Source organism: Schistocerca gregaria, chromosome 3, assembly GCF_023897955.1.
Source record: "Schistocerca gregaria isolate iqSchGreg1 chromosome 3, iqSchGreg1.2, whole genome shotgun sequence".
Taxonomy (NCBI): domain Eukaryota; kingdom Metazoa; phylum Arthropoda; class Insecta; order Orthoptera; family Acrididae; genus Schistocerca; species Schistocerca gregaria.
Window position 1 is genome coordinate 522,595,460 of NC_064922.1, and position 14,748 is coordinate 522,610,207.

At 42.2% G+C, this 14,748-nt stretch overlaps 1 protein-coding gene across 1 annotated transcript in view; it reads right to left on the minus strand.

Annotated features, from left to right (window-relative positions):
- Positions 1-2,165: 2,165 nt before the first annotated feature.
- LOC126356347 (cuticle protein 12.5-like) overlaps positions 2,166-14,748 on the minus strand; it is an 87,939-nt gene continuing 75,356 nt past the window's right edge. Inside the window, exon 2 of the mRNA XM_050007331.1 lies at positions 2,166-2,491. Coding sequence (XP_049863288.1) covers positions 2,225-2,491 — 267 coding nt within the window. The 3' untranslated portion in view covers positions 2,166-2,224. The remainder of the gene's footprint in view (positions 2,492-14,748) is intronic.

The window sequence follows — 14,748 nt, forward strand, 5'->3', positions numbered from 1 at the left end:
ACATAGCTTAGAGCACAATTCAGTCTCAAAAATTTATCTAATATGTTTTACTTGTTACATTTAGACAAATCATTTCACAGACATTTACCGTTGTCTTTTCAAACTTTCTTTAAAGTGTGTTACACTAGCAACATTTGTGGCATATAGAGACTATAACGTCATTTACGTTGTTTAGTTTATGTTGTTGTTGTTGTTGTGGTCTTCAGTCCTGTGACTGGTTTGATGCAGCTCTCCATGCTACTCTAACCTGTGCAACCGCCTTTTCTCCCAGTACCTACTGCAACCTGCATCCTTCTGAATCTGCTTAGTGTTTTCATCTCTTGGTCTCCCTCTACGATTTTTACCCTCCACGCTGCCCTCCAATACTACATTGTTGATCCCTTGATGCCTCAGAACATGTCCTAACAACCGATCCCGTCTTCTAGTCAAGTTGTGGCACAAACTCCTCTTCTCCCCAATGCTGTTCAATACCTCCTCGTTAGTTAGTGATCTACCTATCTAATCTTCAGCATTCTTCTGTAACACCACATTTCGAAAGCTTCTATTCTCTTCTTCTCCAAACTATTTATCGTCCATGTTTCACTTCCATACTTAGCTACACTCCATACAAATACTTTCAGAAACGACTTCCTGACACTGAAATCTATGTAAACAAATTTCTCTTCTTCAGGAACTCTTTCCTTGCCATTGCCAGTAGCAAAACTCCTTTACTACTTTAAGTGTCTCATTTCCTAATCTAATTCCCTCATCATCATCCGACATTCCATTATCCTGGTTTTGCTTTTGTTGCTTTTCATCTTATATCCTTCTTTCAAGACACTTTATGTATATTTCCTTAATGCAACGTACGTTCAATAAGTAATGGAACACAACTTCCGTTGAAAAAATTCGGAATTTATTGTGGGACATCGTGGAATACATCCACTTCATAGTCTATAGTTTCACGAAGTTCCGATATGTGGCGGCGCTATACGTTTCCTTCAAAATGACGTCGGTAACGGAGGTGCGTTCTAAGCAGAGAGCTGTCATTGAGTTCATTTTGGTGCAAAAACACAGCATCGAGGATATTCATAGGCCCTTGTAGAATGTTTAGGTGATCTGGTAGAGAACAAAAGCACGGTGAGTCATTGGCCGAGGCGTCTGTCATCGTCGCAACAAGGTCACGCAGACCTGTCCGATCTCCAAGGATCAGACCCAAACGACTCGCTGCTCAGCTGTACGTGCCTGCTGCTACTGCTGACACTCCGCTTAGGGTACTCAAGGGCGTGTTCTTCCTCATCTACCCAACAGCCTAGATCTCCCATCTTCCGACTTCCATCTGTTTGACCCAATGAAAAATGTCCTTCACGAAAAACAGTACTTGGATGATGGGGAGGTTATTGATTCAGCAAGACGTTGGCTCCGACGTCGATCAGTAGAGTATTACATTGCGGGCATACTAGTCTACACAGGAAGGTGGCGTAAGGCCGTCGCATTCAACAGGGATTGTGTTCGAAAATAGGGTTTTGTAGCCCCAAGAGTGGGGAATTATACTGTGTATTTCAATCATGAGTAAAACCAACTTGCTTTCAGAAAAAAAGTGTTGCATTGTTTATTGAACGCCCGTCGATAAGACTGAAAATGTAATTTTTGTTATTGGATTTACGATATTGTGGTATTTTACACTCCGTAAAAGAGTTGTATAAATGTACTTGCAGACATAGTCCTTTCGTTTCAATTCATCAGGAAACGCGGAAATGTTTTATAGAAACTGTTTTTAAGTACCATAGCTTTAATGGACACGTTGAACCAGTTACTAGTTTCATTCTGAGTGTACAATATTAGAAACCGTCTCCACAAAGAGTTTGTAGCATTAAATTTCTTACTCGTTCCAAGATCTTAAGAATGCAATGTGAGTTTGTAGCGATTAATGAAAGTATACTTTTTACATTAAGTAGATGTGAAGTAAGTATTACAGAAAGTGTAGTTGTAACAAATAATAAAAAAAATCGTTTTACATTGTACAATTGCTTGTAAGATGACCTGTTGTTGTGTGAGAAAGCACATGTGTAAGTCCAGCCCGTCCAGCGGAGAAAGGGTATGGCAGCAAGCATTTAACAAGTGATTCAACAATCCACACAGGTTCCTAATGTAAGAACCAGCTAGGAAGAAATGAAGAACCTATACTCTTTTTATGTACTTTATTGACAATAAATAGCTCTCTTCATAGCTTCAGGTACATGTCCTAGTGGACCTTCAGCAGGGGAGCAGCGACAGCAGGTGCGGCGTAGGCCAGAGGGGCGGCGGCGACGGCGGGGGCGGCCAGGAGGCGGGCGGTCTGCGACACGCGGTACGTGTTGGCGTACGAGGAGGCGGCGGGAGCCACGGCCACGGGGGCGTGGGCCACGGCGACGGCGGGGGCGGCCACGGCAGGCGCCACGGCGACGGCGGGGGCGGCGTAGCCTCCCAGGTAGCCGGCGTGGGCGGCGGCCACGGCGCACAGCAGGATCACCTGCGACAACGTGCATTTCACAATTCAACAGAAGCTTCTTGCTGGCGGTGTTGACAAAGTAGTGCTGATCAGTTTTAATGCGATACCATAGGGTCTGAACGTGCTCATGTCCGTCAAGTGAAATTAAGCAAAGTAAATCAAACAATACGCTGCCTGCGGCTGTGATCTGTTCTTTAAATTGTCAGAATGGATGTCTCAGTCATGAATACACTGAATACATCAGTCAAAGCAGTTTTTTGTCTAAAACAGTGGATCTGCTTCAATGACTTCACAAAGGGTACATAGATATATCTAATTCGAATGAAATGGTGCCACACAACTCATGTACGCTATTGGGTAGGATATGAGTAGGGAAAATTCAAGTGAAATGGAAATGCTGTATACGGCACTTATCACATATTAAAAATGGCAGAAAGTTATGAAGTTACACATGATGTTTTTATGGCCTTGGAGGTGTGGTGACGCAGCGGGGGTCAATAGAGGGGGGTGGGGGGGCAGAGAAGGCCAGATAGGAACACAGAGGCAGAGATCAAAGCAGATCCCAAATAAAAGAAATAGCCTGCATGTAGATTCCCCTATTTCCACACTCTGATGGAGTAATAAATGTGGTGTTAAGTTCCTGTTGACCTAGTGACGTTTTGATATGTCTATGCTTACATGTACATACGTACTTCACAAACAATGGTGATGTCGTGGATGGAGCACGGGGTTAATACTTAAACGCCTGTGGCGCGCTGTTAGTAGCCAAATCTTGTTTTGGGGTCTCTATCAGAGCAGCATCTAGAGAGCTGAAACGTGTTTTTTTTTTTCATTCTTAACTTAATACTGGCTCTCGAAAGCTTGTAAGTAGACATTCGTGGTTGAAGTGATTATCTTCAAGCTTCTGCAAATTCAGATTTTCAGTGCTCCTGTGACAGTCACCTGTGAGTCAAACAAATCTGTGCTCTTATGTGCTGTCCTTCATTGTGAACATCCAGTATGCCCTTTACTCCTGGTTGGTATGTCTCCGACGCACTTGAAACACGTTTTAAAATGTCACACACATTCGGTAAGCAGTCTCCTTCGCAGACTGACTGCATTTTTCCCAGTTCCTGCTAGTGAAACTAAGTTTGCTTTACCTATGTGCCAATTTGATTGCTCCATTTCTGATCCATACGAACAGTAACAGAGCTTTAATAAACTTTATACAAATGGTTTATGTAAATTTTTTACGCTGTAGAATCTCTTCATGAGACCATTTCATCTGTTGTCTAGCTGCATCATGATACGCGTTTTCAACTTCGGAGGGTGGGACGCGCTATTTCACGTTTTGTCGTCAATCAAACAGTCACTAGAGTTGCTCTAGTACTAGTTTTCTAGCCATAACATTCCTCTGTTAGTATATTGCCTTATCACGCGTGTGCCAGGTTTATGGCTTACTGCCTGTATCTAAATGACGGCCTAAGCATAAATACTGCTTCCAATCTTCTCGAGTTACTTACATTGTTCTCTATTTCCCGGAGAAGTAGTTACTTATTTGTCTGTGTGGCCAGGTTCTATAAACTGCCTCCTACCTGCTGACCTGCTGCGGCTTATCTGTTTAACTTCGCACGGAGATCATTTTCGTAATTACACAATACTGTTGTCTTTAAACAAATCGTCAGTTGAACAATGGTTTGATTTACCACTTGGATCGCATACGGAAAAAAAATGTTTTCATATTTCTACTTGTTTGCTGCAGTAAAGCATCATGACAAAGACAACCAGCGGACCGTGGTTCGATGTCGACAACCTGCTTTTACGAGATACTGTTATAAGAAATTAACTGCTGCCGAAGTGTAGACGAATATTTTCCGCGTGCTAGTACTTTTCAGTTGTACCCTTTTCCTTTCTTTCAGCTTCTCTTCAGTGTTAAGACTAAGTATTATGATAACATACCCAAAAGTACACTACGCAGCACTTCTCAACCGTTTTTTGTGAAAGCAAAGAAGACGAAATAACTGATAAATTCATTGGATACATTAGTCGGCACAGAGTTTGAAGTAGAGATTAAAGAATGCAGCAATGACGAAAGTAGCTGAAAGAAAGAGAGATGACGAACTGTTGACTAAGAGATGTGAAATGAAAAAATAATCATAAACCCTTTGCTACATAGAAAACAAGCATACACAGTAGTGAAGGAAACAGGTCCTTGAAAATCAAATATTGATATGTAGTTAAGAAGAAAAAAACTTCTGAAGTCTTCTTCATGAGTACAGCTTTGTGTGGAATTATAATGTAGACAGCCGAGATACTGGAGGAGCTGAAACTAGTTGAATTCTGTAAATGTAATTATGAAACGAATAATGGAAGGATGGAGGGTTTACTTGCAACTCCAGTCGATGTTAAGGCTCTTAGAAACTGAGCACTAACATCAATCACTGTGCCATACAGAGTTTTGAACCTACATCATATCAAAAACAGATGCAACGTGTGAATCACAGCGCTGCCTCACCCAGCAGAAAGTAAGATGTAGTAGGAAGAGAGAGAAAGGGTTCAAAGGGAAACATTTGTAACAAGCCGAGATGTGTGCTAATGTGTCCAGAAATAAAAGCGTTGTCGGGGAAGGACCAGCAGAAGGGAAAATTCAAGAGAGGATATTATTAGAACGCGAGGGAGATATGAAGTTGAAAACTCTCACATCCCAAAAATAAAGTTATGTAGTTCATTTACTAAGTTTTTGATGCCACGTGTCTACAGCACTGGTGCACATTGAAATTAGTGCCTTACAGTTTAAACTTTATGACTAACCCTAGTATGTACTGAATATTCAAAACCCTTGGGTATAGTAATTCTGCACTGACAGAAACGGTCCCATAAGACACGGGAAAAATGAAAAAAATAAGAGGAGACATGTGGTATCCCGAGCACTCGGAAGTGTGTGTCGTCGCACAGGCAACTCACCAGCTTGTACATGTTGTGATGAGAGTTGTTGTCCAGCGAGAGCAACAGATGCCGCAGCCACGTTCGGCGTCGGTATATATAGCGGGTGGTAGATGTGGGGCCTTCGAGCCACGCCCCTGCCGATTGGCTGTGACAGGGCCACCACTCCCGCAGACACTGCTCTTGATCTACTTTGCGATCTGATTCAGCGCTTGCCGATTGCGAATCCGAAGCTGACCGCCGCGGCAGACTAGGTCAGCCCGCCACGTCTGTGTTAATTTGTAACTGTACGCCCACCTTGCCCTTGGTCGCGTACTGGATATCACCGCAACTTGGAGACAGCAGAGAGGTTAGTGGACGCTGTTTACATTTTGATATCTTAGAACATTTCTGCCATACTTGCCAGATGATAGTGTTGTAGCATACGTGATGATGAGTAGCTTAGTTCCTTATTATGTTACAGTCCACTGTCCATACACGTGCCTTCACTCATTACTGGCAGGACACTGACATCCCGAGTTTCTATAAAAAATTGCAAACAAAACACGTGTATGAATATTTAAATTGCACCATTTCCCCATTATTCGTTACCAGCTACACGGTTTAGGTAACGTTTTCTCCTGGCAATTATTATTGCAAAATCGGGAAGGATATAAACTCACTAAATTTTACCTAATTACCATACAGAATACGGTAGTGAGCATACTTGATTAAGGAGGGACGTTGATGAAAAACACACACTATTTCAAAATTGCACCAAATCCACAGTTTTGGCGATGTGGCAATGAAATTTTGTACCACGCTTTGCATGAAAATAACACAAAATTAGATATAAAATCCTTTGATTATATATATTCAACTTTTTTTGAATGAATTTGAAGTTTTATTTTCAAAAAAATAAAGTATGTTCCTCTTTCTCAGAAAGTATCCAAGAGTTTTCTACAAAAATTTCTCTGTTTTATCTCTTTATATGTTGTAAGCTCCTCTCATGAGGTTTTTGGAATAGGTCAAATAGGAGAATTTTCATAATTTTTAAATTATATTTCCACAAGTACGATTTTAAAATCATGCAAAAGTCCAAGCACTTTGCTCCATATTTCGATAATCAGAATTTCACAATTTTCTCTTCAGACATCGTTTATTAGGTTTACAGAAATATGTGTACAAAATTTCATATTTCTAACATTCATAGAATCTGAGGAAGAGGTACATAAACTTTAACAAACAAATTTTTCGGGAAACGCAATTTAAAGTTCAACCTAACTTTTTTACTTATGTCACTTCTTCAGAAGGCATCACATTTGTACTGCGGCTTCGTCTTTCCCTTCAAGGCTTCTCTTCTGATTTCTTGTTGTCTGTCTTCTTTCCTTTACCAGCAGATTTTCTTACTTCGGACGTAACCTCATTGCTGGTTTGTCGTTGTTTCTCATGTCTTCCATTCACTAACTTATTGATACGCAGTTTATCCACTTTTTATACCTCTTTGTGGTCGTGGCGTAACTGAATGAAGAAAGAATCGAACACTTGTATAAGTCTCCGTCAGTATCACAAGGCAAAAAAGAATTGCTTCGTCATAAAAGATGCAGCTAGTTTGTTATTGTGTATAAGATACGGAACAGTCAAAGATGATCTATAAAACCAAACAGTATATATCGCGGCCTTCCAGAAGTATCTGGCACACGTTTGGTTGCAAGTAATACACAGAATAGTTGTTCACTGAGCTGGTATTGAAGTGCTGCTTCAAAACGTGGGCCGGTCGGAGTGGTCGAGCGGCTCTAGGCGCTACAGTCTAGAAACGCGCGACCGCTACGGTTGCAGATTCGAATCCTGCTTCGGGCATGGATGTGTGTGATATATTTAGGTTAGTTAGGTGTAAGTAGTTCTAAGTTCTAGGGGACTGATGACCGCAGAAGTTAAGTCCCATAGTGCTCAGAGCCATTTGAACCATTTTTTCAAAACGTGGGCGTGGTAGGGAGGCCGCGTCATACTTTTAATTAATTTTCAGGCACTTCGGATGCGATTTCAACATTACAACTTTGGAAACGCATTGCCGATGAGTTGTACTAACAAAAAATACATCGAAAATTGGCAGTTTTGCTCTATTTCATCAACGTCTCCCCTTAAGTTACTACTAAATTTGCAGCTGTACAAAAAAAGAAATTTGTTTCACAGAGCTGGCATCTCTGGCGATGATAATGGCAGGAACCCGGCAAGTCAGATGCCACAGTGGGTCTTGATGGTTGATTCCTCCAGTCTCTTGGCAACATACGGGTGAGAGATATTGAGAACGTTCTGTCTAGGTCACAAACGAACAACCTCTGTGCCTGGACAGCATGGCCAATAGGCATACTTGTCTTCTTGAAAAATAACGAACAAAGATCTCGAAGACAGCCTGGAGAGTACAACGCTGTAGCACCTGCTGTACAAATTAACAGCTAAGGGCACCAGGGATGATTGTGTTGTGTATCCAATGATTCCTCGTACCATCACACCGCGCACTGGGCCGATATGACGACAACCAATAGAGTCTGGTTAGTTCCGTTCTCCTCAGTGCCTCTACACAGGGATATGACACATACTGTATACAGAACCGGGTCTAGTATGAAAAGACACCATGTTGGCCCTCCTGTATGCACATTTACTGTCGGGTGCACCACTATTTGTTCTCCTCTTTTAGCTAGGACAACAAGAGAAATTGCAACAATGGTTACCAACTAGCAGTTCGTGGTGCTGCCTAAGTCGTTCCATTGTCTGTGTGTATAATTGTCTTATTAACTCCAGTTCGTGACGTGGCTATATGATACTGCGCATCCAAACGAGCCTCTCAGGGGTTAGTCGCTTCGGGCTGTTGAGGTTCTCTATTAGGTTGACTGTGGCACTCCTGTTCCCATCGATCCCATACTTCTGTGCTAGTCAAGGTATCCCAACTAATGCGAGCAGCAATATCGCGAATAAGAAGCAGTCTGGACGAGCAACGATTCTGCTGCTGTCGAGTTCCATCTACTGCTACAAGTACTTCTTTCCTAAACGAGGCATACACGAACTTATCACAAACTATAAGCAATCAGTTTGGATTTCTGAAAGGATAACACGATGCATAATATTTCCTTGTATACGTAACTAGCTAACGACTGCATGAAAAGAATAACACAGTGTTTAATCTTTCCTTGTACACGTAACTACTTAATGGCAGCACGCATCACGCCACTTTCAATTGTTTTGTAATTTACTGGAAGTAAACATACAAACTATGCAGATACTTATGTAGAAAATAAATAAAAGAATGATTTCTTCATCATTGCATTATACGTGAATAAGGTTTCTTAAGTGCACTGGGACGTACAATATTTGTGAACTTTCCGCCTTGCGAAAAAAAAAAAAAAACATTCGACTATCCCAGTCGTGAGCATGCAACACATTACTGACCAAGTGAAAAGAGTGGATTTTCGAGGTTTAATCCACAGACGATAGACCTTGTGCTTTGCTGACAGTCATTGAAAATGATAGACAAAGGTGGAGCTGTAGTCGGTGGAAATGAAAAAGCATTTCAGTGGGAATGATAGGAATACGTGAAATGAGCACGTCTTCTCCGTTTTTAACTTGCCTTTCAGAATTAATCACCTCAGTAATGTTTAGCGTAAATTATTCTGCTGCGAGCCTGGTTCCACTGCACAATCGAAGTGGATTAATGTTGAGCAAAAGCATTACTGAGACCCCGATTTTTTGTGACTAAATATACTGGGTGACACCATTAATATATAACGAGTTTAAAAACTCGTTTCGATAGCTTGAGATGCCGTCTGCATTCACGACGCAGTTAATCGATCTGTAGAAGAGAGATTCGACCGCAATTTATTCTTGTATTTGATTACATTGATTTCGGTGTTTTTTGCTGCCAGAATAACAAGTTCGCAAAGTCACTGAGTAATTTTGTAATCTCGAGAATCGCAGCATTGTCTTCTTCGCAGTCGACTTCACAGGAAAGCGACTACATTGTTGTTGGAAAAATTATTAGGAATGTTCTTTTGCTTAATATCGGGGATACCATTTATAAATATCATATTCAGCAGTATAACAATGTACCGGCTAAAACTAAATATCGGCTCAATTTTGTATACTGAAGAGCTAAGGACACAGGTTGGTGCACCTGCCTAATATCGTGTAGGGCCCTCGCGAGAACGCACAAGTGCCGCAACACGACGTGGCATGGACTCGACTAATGTCTGAGTTGTGCTGGACGGAACTGAAGCCATGAATCATGTAGCGCTATCCATAAATCCATAAGAGTACGAGGGGCTGGAGATCCCTTCTGAACAGCACGTTGCAAGGCATCCTAAATATAGTTCATAATGTTCATATCTGAGGAGTTCGGTGGCCACCGGAAGTGCTTCAACTCAGAAGAGTGTTCCTGGAGCCACTCTGTAGCAATTCTGGACGTGTGGGGTGTCACATTGTCCTGCTATTGCCCACGTCCGTAGTAATGCACAATGGACATGAATGGATACAGGTAATCAGAAAGGATGATTACGTACGTGTCACCTGTCGAGTCGTATGTAGACTTATCGAGGATTCCATATCAAACCAACTGCACAAGCCCGACACCATTACGGAGCCTCCACCAGCTTCAACAGTCCCCTCTGACAATCAGGTCCATGTATTCATGAGGTTGTCTCCATACCCGTACACGCCTAGAACCGCACGTCCACACCGGCCGGCTCAGCCTAAGTATACTGCCAGTTTTAGAGCTGTATATGTAAGTATTGATTTATCATTAGATATTCTGTACATCAACAATCTAGCATCCTGCTTATCCCCCTCAGAGCCAGAACTGAAACGAAAATGATGCACCGGCCGCCGGGGTGGCCGAGCTGTACTAGGCGATACTGTCTGGAACCGCGCGACCGCTACGGTCGCAGGTTCGAATCCTGCCTCTGGCATGGATGCGTGTGATGTCCTTAGGTTAGTTAGGTTTAAGTAGTTCTAATTTCTAGAGGACTGATGATCACAGAAGTTTAGGTTTAAGTAGTTCTAAGTTCTAGGGGACTGATGACCGCAGAAGTTAAGTCCCATAGTGCTCAGAGCCATTCGTACCATTTTTTGAAAATGATGCACGTTCACACTTGGCGATAATCACTTTGTTTACATTGGTAACTACAGCTCGCACAATAAAAGGTGTTCAATAGGTTCATCCTTCGATTTCGTAGAATATCGGATTTATCTGGAGCACTTCCTGTCGTCTTCCCTGCTTTTTCATTTCTGCAAACGCCTTCGATCTAGAAATTGTAGTAGCAGAATTGCGTGGTGAACTTAAACGTTGCAGTTTCTGTAGGTAGCACCGAGCGATGTCTTGTCATTCCGTTCTTGTTTGTGCCATCTACACTTCTTGCTTTACACAGTCAAAGAGAAAGACTAGACATAATGAAAACTCAGAAAGTAGTCAGAGACATTTAACGCAGTGAAAGTAAAACTACGTTCTACTACAATTTCAAAAGAACGGATTCCAATATTTATCGAAAATTCTGAAAAAATGTAATATAAAATAAGAATTGCTTTGCTCGATATTGCCCCTATTGTATCGATATATCGATTACCGACGAATCGTTGTTCGCCGATGTATATCGATATTTGTCAATTCGCGTCTCTATATTGATATATTGTAATGACTATATTTTAACAACAGCTATACAACTGTAAATCCTCTACAGACAATGCTGACCAGTTTGCAAGAAACCGCACCTAAATTGCTCCATTCTTCTTGAGATAATACATTCTGAATAAACAAACATTCATTTTTATATAAACGTGGATTTAGATGAGGTTACTCCTACTTTGTTTGGACAATCTGAAATGCTAATCATTTGCATATCCCAGCATGTGGTACATGTGGAATACAGACATTCCAAAAAAATGCTTAACTTGCGGAGGTGGCTTTGCTGAATCGTCAGTAGCATACTCTAGATTTTGAACTGCAAGTGAAAGTGCTAGCGAAGCTTTTATTTCAAACACAAAGTCGTACGTCATTACAATCAAATTAATACCCTTAGCTGTATAGAGGCGTTGATATAAGTCAACGGGGACAGTTGCAAATGTGTGCCCCGACCGGGACTTATATATATATGTATGTTGAGATCACCCTCCAGGCGAAAGACATTTACGTGTAATTACCATCAATAACAAACAAAATAAAAAGGGAATTATAGAAATGAAAGCAAATGCCCTCCTGGTAGAACAGACGAAATGGCATCTGTGTCTCGCCAACTTGTGGGTAGACGCACCCTGAATCCCAAGGCAGTCAGGCATATTCCAGTCACATCTTCACGAAGAATATTGCATTGGTACATTGGACGGAGTCCTGGTATTACACAATCTCACTGAAATACCTGAGACACCCAAGCTGCAGGCGGGGATCGAAGAGGGCACTCCCCAAAAAGTTGGCATAGTACTGACGGTATCGCGGATGGTGCACGAGAAAAGTAAAGCGATCTTGCAGGAACGTCCAAAAATCAAGAACACTCTTATCACCTTTACAGAACAAATAAGAGATCGAGAGGCCTTTTATCCAGATCACAGGATTGGTTTCGTACGTGGGAAGTATGTCTCATCTGGGAACAGAAGAAACTTCGGTGTAATAGCATGGGGAGTCGTACGTAGATTAGATTAGATTAATACTTGTTCCATAGATCATGTATACGACACTTCGTAATGATGTGGAACGTGTCAGTTTAATAAAAGATGTCTGTACAAGATGTTACATTACACAAAATATTGCATGACACTAATGTTTAAGTTTTTGTTTTGTTTTTTTCCCCTTAATTTATATCTAAAACTTCAGCCAATGAGTAGAAGGAGTTGTCATCTAGAAATTCTTTTAATTTATTTTTAAATGTTGGTTGGCTATCTGTCAGGCTTTTGATGCTGTTTGGTAGGTGACCAAAGACTTTCGTGGCAGCATAATTTACCCCTTTCTCTGCCAAAGTCAGATTTAACCCTGCATAGTGAAGATCATCCTTTCTCCTGGTGTTATAGCTATGCACACTGCTATTACTCTTGAACTGGGCTGGATTATTAACAACAAATTTCATCAGTTAATATGTATACTGTGAGATTACTATGAGGATCCCTAGATCCTTTAATAGATGTCTGCAGGATGACCGTGGATGGGCTCCAGCAATTATCCTGATTTCACGCTTTTGAGCAATGAATACTTTTCTACTCAGTGATGAATTACCCCAGAATATGATGCCATACGAAAGCAGTGAATAAAAGTAGGCATAGTAAGCTAATTTACTGAGATTCTTATCACCAAAATTTGCAATAACCCTAATAGCATACGTAGCTGAGCTCAGACGTTTCAGCAGATCATCAATGTGTTGCTTTCAGTTTAACCTCTCATCAATGGACACACCCAAAAATTTTGAATATTCTAACTTAGCTACAGACTTCTGTTCAAAGTCTATATTTATTACTGGAGTTGAGCGATTTACTGCACGGAACTGTAGATACTGTGTTTTATCAAAATTTAAAGAGAGTCCGTTTGCTGAGAACCACTTAATAATTTTGTGAAGAACATCATTTACAATTACACCACTTTGTTCTTGGTTTTTGGATGTTATTACTATACTTGTATCATCAGCAAAAAGAACTAACTTTGCATCTTCATCAATGTGGAATGGTAAGTCATTAATGTATATGGAGAACTATAAAGAACCTAAGACCGAACCCTGTGGGGCCCCATACTTGATAGCCCCCCAGTTTGAGGAATCAGCTGTTTTAACATTACATGAACCACTTATTTCAACTTTCTTTCAAGGAAGGCAAGCATCTTCTGAATCAGCTGCCACACTTCTGCAGAAAATCCACACATCAGTCGATGTTCGTTCCTATCAAGCGTGTGACAACGAGAACACAGCGGCGAACCTGTCAATTTTATGGCATGTAGACGAAGTTGTGTCGTGTATTTTCCATAAACGACCAGATACCAGGTGGCACGAGCGCTCGTGTCGAGGAGGATATGGTGTACAGAACGCCAAACCAAGGGCCATGCGATCGTAGGATGTCGGCTTTCCACAACATTCCGAGTATGATTTCTCATCATTAGGCGGTAAACGCACGTGCGATAGGGTTTCTGGTACCAGGCATATCGGCATGGACATACCTGTATTCGATAAAAAAGGTCCTGACATGTGAGAGCGAGGATGAAATATGGGCTGAGGCAACGGGCGCCACTCGGGAGGGAGGGGCCAGTTCGTCAATGAGGCTTCCCGATAATCCAATTCGGCGGCGGGTCCACGATTTAATTATCGTACTTACATAAAGGACAGCTGCTCTCGCTAGGACGCTGACAAGGCCAAAGCCGCCATCTCGAGGAGGAAGTGTCAGCGTGTCGTAGCGGACTTTGAAGATAAGACCCGCGCTCACAAAGTAGCCGAACGACGCCTGAAGTCTGTGTGCCATTGCCTTTGGCAGTGGTAAAATCTGTGCTAAATGGAGTAGTCGCGAGACTAGATGAGTGTTAACAAAAATGGTTCAAATGACTCTCAGCACTATGGGACTTAACATCTGATATCATCAGTCCCCTAGACTTAGAACTACTTAAACCTAACTAAGGACACCACACACATCCGTGCCCGAGGCGGGATCCGAACCTGCGACCGCAGCGGTCGCGCGGTTGCAGACTGAAGCACCTAGAACCACTCGGCCACAATGGCCGGCTTAGTGTTAACCAAATGCACCCTTTGTAACATGTCCAATGCTCTCAGGAGGTTGCTACGAATGTTGGTGCGGATAGCTTGAAGCAGGCGTTTATAGTTAAATGACATCGTGCGCTGTATATCACGCATGAAGGTGATCCCCAAACATTTGAGCTTGTCCACTAATGGCAATGGAGCCACACTCGCTGTTGGAAGACCTCTACCGACAGACATAGCACTAGATTTCTTCAGGTTCACATGGCTACCTGCAGCAGTCCCGTACTGGTTGATCCATGCCAGTGCCTCTCGCACTTCATCCTCCGATAGAACCAAGAACACCACGTCATCTGCATAGGCGCTGCAGATGAAAGCATACCCCCTCATTTTTATACCTGTGAGCTGGTTCCTCAAACCATGTAACAGTCGCTCAAGGACGGTGGCGAAAAGCAGCATCGGACCGACCACATGACAATAATATGGCCCGCCACACCACTACTGACCAGCACTTGCGACGTGGTACCTCGGACGAGCCGCAAGACGATGTGTATAAACCTGTGGAGAAAGGCCATCCGTCGGAGTACGTTTCCCAGAAAGGCATGACTCACTCTATCAAAGTCGTGGTCGAAGTCCACTGTCACTAAGGCACCATTACGGCGGCAGGTCGTG